The sequence below is a fragment of the Dasypus novemcinctus genome, chromosome 12 (assembly GCF_030445035.2).
Source record: "Dasypus novemcinctus isolate mDasNov1 chromosome 12, mDasNov1.1.hap2, whole genome shotgun sequence".
In the NCBI taxonomy this organism is placed as follows: Eukaryota; Metazoa; Chordata; class Mammalia; order Cingulata; family Dasypodidae; genus Dasypus; species Dasypus novemcinctus.
Genome location: NC_080684.1, coordinates 50,982,623 through 50,989,541, shown reverse-complemented (window position 1 = coordinate 50,989,541; position 6,919 = coordinate 50,982,623). Strand labels below are relative to the sequence as shown.

Genomic DNA, 6,919 nt, shown 5'->3' with positions numbered 1-6,919 from the left:
TCTTTGATGAATGCCCCCCCCCCCCCCAGAAAAAAAAAGATTATGTTTTTTAACTACTTCATTTATGTGGGTGAGGGGCCCTTTTGATTGAACTACATCAGCGATGGATGATTTGGGCTGGGTCTCTGCCCTCTTACTGTAGCTTCATATAAACAGAAACACAGAGAAAGGAAGCCACCATTTTTGACCCTCCATGTGAGAGAGGATGCAAGGACCACTAGCAGTCAAAGCTCAGTCATGAAGCCCATGAGAAGCTGGGCCCAAAGAGCAGCTCACGGCTGAAGAGACCAGCCATATGTCTGATAGCCCACAAGTGAACTCCGGAAGAAAGCAGAGCAGCTGAGCCTGAGAGAGGAGGCCTCGAAAGATATGAGCCCTATGTCAGCCTGCCTGCTTGCCTGCAGCTGAGCTCTGGGAGATGGTAGATTTTTGAGGGGAAGGCAGGGACCCTCGCAGAGATGGCCACCATCTTCAACATGTGCAGGACACCAGGATCAAAGTCAGTAGCTGACTTTGATGAGAAAGCACCTCTGATGGTACTTTGATTTGGACATTTCACAGTCTTGGAGCTGTAAGCTTTTACCCTAAATAAAATCCCCATTATAAAAGCTAACCTCTTTCTGGTTAGCAACCCTGTGGCAAACTAAGACAAGAGGTAAAGGAGTGAAGTTGGTTTCTGAGACATCTCTTTCCAGAAGTCTTGCTGTAAAAGGGAGAAGAGAATGGAATTATAGTTGAAGGGTTATATAGGGTCAATGGAAAGTTCTTTGTAAGATGGGATGTTACTGGAGAAATTTTTCCAGTGATAGGAATGATCCAGCAAAGAGGGAGCAATCCAAGAAGGAGGAAACAGCCTAACTTGGAATATGTAGAGGATGGAATGAGGGCCCAAGTGGAGAACAGCACTGATGGCAGGAGCAGAGGCCCTGTGCCCAGATAGCAGGGATTAGGGAGGATGTATCCAGACGTGCCTGCACTGGCTGCTTTGGCCGCGAAGAGGGGAGAACTTTGTATGGGTTTTCTTCTATTCTCTTAGTGTAATAAGAGGCCAAGTTACTTTCGGAGTGCAGAGGGTGGGGTTGGGGTGGGGAGTCCATTGGTAATGCCGAAGCTTTGAAGAAAGAGAAGTAAAATGGTAATGTAATTTTGGAGAATGGGAACACCAGCACAGAAGGATTAAGGAGCAATGACTGAGATGCCAGGCAGATTTGAGTGTCCATTTGAGATTATTTGCAGTTATGAATTTAAAGTGAGACGCGTCAGGACACTTGTGAATTTTTCTCTGGCTATATCCAGCTATTTGGGTACAAATGAGCATATAGGAAATATTGAGTGCTAAATCTTATCTTTATTTTTTTCTTCTTCAGAGATAGAAGACAGGTCTTAAAGAAGGAAAAGGTATGTGATACAAAGCTGTTCATGATAATGCTCGCATTTTTTTTACGACATGCATATTTTCACACTAGAGATAATTAGAAATTATTTCAAACTTGCAGTCACCTGTTTCAGGGCTTAGCCATGATGCATGAATCTAAATTAATAAAATTAAGGACTGACAAGAGCTCATCTAATCATTTTTATATTCCTTCATTAACAGCAAGAAGCGTAAGAGAGTTATTAAAGGACTATTATAGATTCATATATAAACATGAATCTACTTTTATAGCTGTATAAAATCAAGATAACTAAGAAAATATTTAAACCAAAGATCACACACCTTATGAAAATCAAATTCTTAATTCAGACTGTCTATATTTTTAGCTATATGGCATTGTGCTCTTTTGAAAAGTTTATATTTCCCAACAAAGAGTGCTCACCTTTTCTGTTTTACAGATTACTGAACAGATGAAAGCATCACATGCCTACACAGCTTGGATTTTCCTAGATGCAATTTGTTTTATGATAGTTTTTGTTACATTTTTATCTAACATTGGGAATACTTATATTATTCAAAATTAGGTTATTTCTTTGATTAAGAACTGAATATATTGGAGATGTATTTGATAACCAAGATATTAGATAACTTTTCAACTGCATTAGTTCTATAAGCAACCTGAAAAATGCTGTTGGCTTAATATCAACAAGTGAACACGTTAGTAAACATAAGCCTCTGAGATGACAGACCATATTTTGCTCCTCCTTCTATAAAAATGTTATTTGTTTCAAGGGGGAAAATATGGTATTATAATCTGTCACTTAACTACTTCTCCCTTAGGTGAAAAAGAGGCAAAAATAAGATGCAGAAAGAAAACTCAGCAGTTAAACTCCACAACCTTGAATGTACTGCGTGACATCTTGGTTCTTACAATGGATTCTCCACGCCACCCTGTGGAGAAAAGTGAAACAAACCATGAAACAGTTAAAATGTCTTCATTGTAATCAACATACTTGATATCCTTTGGGGAAATAAAGTATTTTATCAGTCACTAACCCTCTGCTATAGATAGATACAGATAATATTTTTTTATCAACTGAGATAGATATGTATACAAAGGGCCCCATTCCTGCCCAAAGCCCTCCCTGCAGCACCAGGATGCTGAACATATCTGTTGAATTATGTGCATTTACAACAGCAACCACAACATACTCTCCACTTTTCCTTGTTTTCAAAATATTGTAAGATATGACAAGGTACAGTGTGCAAAAGTTTAAAAGCTCTAGAAATCCTCTACAATATATTGGTGAGGAAGAGAGTAAGATTCAGAATATATAAGATAGATTGCTTCCTCAAGAATGGACATAATAAATTGTTTAGCGTAAGCCTAAAGTTGCAAATTTAGTGTTCAGTATCATACTTTTGGCTTTGAAATCTTTCTCACTGCACATATCAACACTAGGGCGAAAGAGTTTCCCCTCTAGCACTTTAAAACGTACCATGCTCTGATGCCTTGTGGATCGCTGACAACCCTCTCTGCACACTTCACAGCTTGTGTGATGTCATCTTGTAACAAAACTGAGAAAGAGGCAGTGAGATATGAAAACAATGTTCTTAGAAATTTTATTTTAAGATCAGGTTTAGTCAGCTTTACTTTATTAGGCTGAGGTATATTAGGAAATTATTTTCCAAGAGCCCAAATATCTATGAATATGGGGGGAAATGTTCCCTTCATTCTATCTCATTGGGTATAAAATAAAACCCTCTGTTAATTATTTAGTGATGTAATTGGAAGTTCTGGAATTATTAACTAATATAATGGAAGCGTCTCTTTGTAATAGGCACTGTAAAAAAAAAACGAGTGATTTTTTTACTCAGCAATTGCACTGCTAGGAAGCTATGCTAAGAAAATAAGTAGAAAATAAGTAGAATGTACCCAAAGATGTATGTACAAGGTTTTTCATAGCGATGCATAAAAGGGAAAATGGAAAAACTGAAGTTCTTATCAGTAGGAGTAGACCATAAATTATGGAATATTCATATGATAGAAGTCAAGTCTTGCTTGTAAAAAGATACTACAGACAGATTTGGATTTGATGACATGGAAATAATTTTGAGGCATTAAACAAAACTGTGAAGCAGAACATATGATACAATTTCATTTTTGTATAAGTATACATGGTTTACATGCTTGTAGGTGGGTATATTATAGGTGCATGATTCAGCTTTACATTCATATACATAATGGATATATATTCTGGTAGAATATGTAGCAAAAAACTATCAGTGGTTATAAATCTCTGGGTAGGAAGATTATGAGTGATTTTTTCTTATCTATATTTTCTAATCTTTATTCAGTAACCACAGATTATTTTATAATACAAGCTATTTTTAAAATTAAATTACCTAGATTTAAACAAAAAGAATATTCTAAGACTAATCTCAGGAATTTATCATTCAAAAATGTAACAATGTCAAATTTGCAACAATTATCTATATTATATGAAGTAAAGATTCCACATGTGATTTCCATTTTTATATGAGTTCAACAAAATATTTGTTCCACCACAAATAAACCAGTCCATAAATTAACTTGTTAGGTATAGTAATAATTATATAGGAACTGTATCTTTTAGAGATGCAAGCTAAAGAATTTTTTTAAAAAGACTCATTTATTTATTTGTTTCTGTCCCCTTCCCCTGCCCCAGTTGTCTGTTCTCTGTGTCTATTTGCTGCGTGTTCTTCTTTGTCTGCTTCTGTTGTTGTCAGCGGCACAGAAATCTGTGTTTCTTTCTGTTGCGTCATCTTGTTGTATCAGCTCTCCATTTGTGTAGCGCCATTCTTTGGCAGGCTGCACGTTCTTTTGCACCAGGCGGCTCTCCTTACGGGGCACACTCCTTGCGCATGGGGCTCCCCTACACAGGGGACACCCTTGCGGGGCAGGGCACGCAGGCCAAGGAGGCCCGGGGTTTGAACCGCGGACCCCCCATGTGGTAGACGGACGCCCTAACCACTGGGCCAAGTCTGCTTCCCAAACTAAAGAATTTTGAAATGAAATGTCATAATGTCTCTAATTCACTTTAAAATCCTTACATAAATAATATAATAGTATATGTATATTGCATACATACATATACATATATGAAGCAAATATGGAAAATATTAATATTTATTAAAAAGTTGACAGACATATGACTTTATTATACTAATGTCTCCCATTTTCTATATATTTAGAATAATTCATAATAAAATGTATAAACAAGTTATAAAGGACACACAAAACAAATTAGCCCTATACCTCCCAAAGTAAATGAGAAGATGGCATTATTTTCTACAAAACATTAATATGTTCATTTACGATAAATTAATAGACCATTCCAAAAGCCTTTATATATTAAAGAACACCAAAGTTTTATGATCCCAGACCTTTAATTTCTTACTTAGGGAATTATGAGGCAGATAGCACTGGGTACCTAAAACTTGAGATGGTGGGTGTCTAGGTGCCTGATGAGCCTTCTAGGCTGTCATATTTGAGTTGAATCTCTATTCTTGTAAGTACAAGCAAATGGGCCCTGTACCATCACTCATACATTTTCTTTCTTACCATTGCAGGATATACCACAGCCGTTAACTGCACCTGGAGTTTTGCCATCATTACACCAGTAGCGGCTATTGATCTGAAAAATCCCATAATCGGTACTTTTGTCTCCAGGATTGAAGTTTATAGCTTGTGTATCATAATCACTCTCCCATCTGGCCAAACACATCCCTGAAAATAATTTTTTTAGTAATTTTTTTAGTAATTTTTCACTTATACTGTATATAAAATCAATTATATTTAGCTAATTCTATTTTACTAATAATTTACATTATAAGTTTAAAGATACATCAACTCACTAAATATTTTCACACTTGAGTGTTAAAGGGCCCCTAAGAGAATCCTTATGTGATGCAAACCAGTGTTTTACAGTAATGAAGCAAACTAAAATATTTTGCTTTTAAAAATATTTAGGGAGCAGATGTAGCTCAGTACTGTTTGAGTGCCTGCTTCCCCTGTATGAGATCCTGGGTTCAATCCCTGGTACCTCCTAAAATTAAATTAAATTAATGTTTCTTCTATTTCTTTTACCCTTTCCCCATCCTTCAAGTAATAGTCAGTCAGAATAGAAAGATCAACAAAATTATTGAGGGGACTTTGGAAATTCATAGTTGACATATAAGCTGATGGAAAAAACTTTTGATTAGAAGAAATGAGGATTTTCTGAGAGAAAGGAAGTTTCTTAGGATTGCTAAAGGTAGATTTCAGTAATCAGAACCTGGAATACAAAGAGAGTAGAGAAAAAAAGAATATTTCATCCATCACTCATTCATCCAAAAATAGAGATTTGGAGGAAATGTTTTAATTCAATCTGAGAAGTACAGTTGACAAATATACTAAAATATAAAGTAACTTTTACTCAGGACATACTTGAATTGTGTGGAAGAAAATGAAAAATAGTTAATCCAGCAGGGTGCATAAGAATAATAAATTATCATTTCATGTTCAACTTCAGGGATCCTTATCTAACAGAGTTACTGAGGGGAAATTGGTTCCTACTGCCCTTGGTATGGGGAGTTCAACATAATTTTAAACTTTACAGTTAAAATCCCATATCATGGCAGGGAATCAGAAAAATAAATAAGATAAAGTACTTGATATTTGTCACTCTGTGTTCTCAGAACCTGAGTTCTAAATGGGAAATGGCTGGAGTCAACTATTAAGGACTTTCCAGAGGTATTCCAGGTCCTCAAGTGTATCTTTTGGTCAGCTTATGTGTGCCATTGAGTCTGAGGCATCTGGCAAATTCAGTGGAACTAGAAGAGTACAACAGGTCCTATTGTACTTGGAATGGTAGATTTTTGCCTCTCTATGCTGTTATTCCAGCATCTGATAGGAAGAAGTTGATATTTTTAACCACTGTGAGTAACACATAAAAGACATTAAAAAAAGTCCATTCAAGGAAAACCCCTTTTTATAATCCTCCTCTCCTAGGATCTGTTCCTCTTTTGGATAACACTCTGGAAGTATGAAGGAGAGCAGACTTACAGTTTGCCAGGCTGATTCCCTTGAAGCCATCCAGTCCATAACTTTTCAGGGTTCTGGCCAATTCACACCTTTCATACTTCTTGCCCTGGACAGTGACAGAAAGAAGGAGAAGCCCCAGAATAAATAGAGCCTTCATGTTGACTGGGAGGCCAGACCTCTGGGCTACTATGGCAAGAGGATCCCAGTATTTAACATCTGTTAACTTCCTTCCTCTCCTAGTGGTTTGGGGGTTCCACCCTTTAGCTATGTGGAAATCAAAAACTGTTTATTCATCCACTGACATTAAAAAGATTTTTTTGAAGATAGATAGCCTGATGTTAAGAACCACCCACAGTGAAAGGAGATTGCTTAAAGATGTGGCTCAGCAAGAATTGGTAAGTTGCATTGTTTCCCAAACAGAAACTTTATTTTATTATGAATTTGGGCAACTATTTAAAAAAATCAAAATCTAATGAACA

At 36.6% G+C, this 6,919-nt stretch overlaps 1 protein-coding gene across 1 annotated transcript; it reads right to left on the bottom strand.

The window, feature by feature from the left end:
- Positions 1-1,328: 1,328 nt before the first annotated feature.
- Positions 1,329-6,649, bottom strand: LOC101415721 (lysozyme C). The gene is made up of 4 exons (XM_004479184.5): positions 6,462-6,649; positions 4,980-5,144; positions 2,875-2,953; positions 1,329-2,326 (listed from the first exon to the last, which is right to left on the bottom strand). Exons 1-4 carry the CDS (start codon positions 6,595-6,597, stop codon positions 2,260-2,262), a joined length of 447 nt encoding a protein of 148 aa, XP_004479241.1. The 5' UTR covers positions 6,598-6,649; the 3' UTR covers positions 1,329-2,259.
- Between the last annotated feature and the right edge of the window lie 270 nt (positions 6,650-6,919).

What these genes read in the sequence shown, in the direction of transcription:
- LOC101415721 (XM_004479184.5), bottom strand. Translation starts at nt 6,597, where the DNA reads ATGAAGGCTCTATTTATTCTGGGGCTTCTCCTTCTTTCTGTCACTGTC. An exon ending in GGGAATCAGCCTGGCAAACT is followed by an intron (nt 5,145 to 6,461) that starts GTAAGTCTGCTC and finishes AATTATTTTCAG; the next exon opens with GGATGTGTTTGGCCAGATGG. An exon ending in CTGTGGTATATCCTGCAATG is followed by an intron (nt 2,954 to 4,979) that starts GTAAGAAAGAAA and finishes CCTCTTTCTCAG; the next exon opens with TTTTGTTACAAGATGACATC.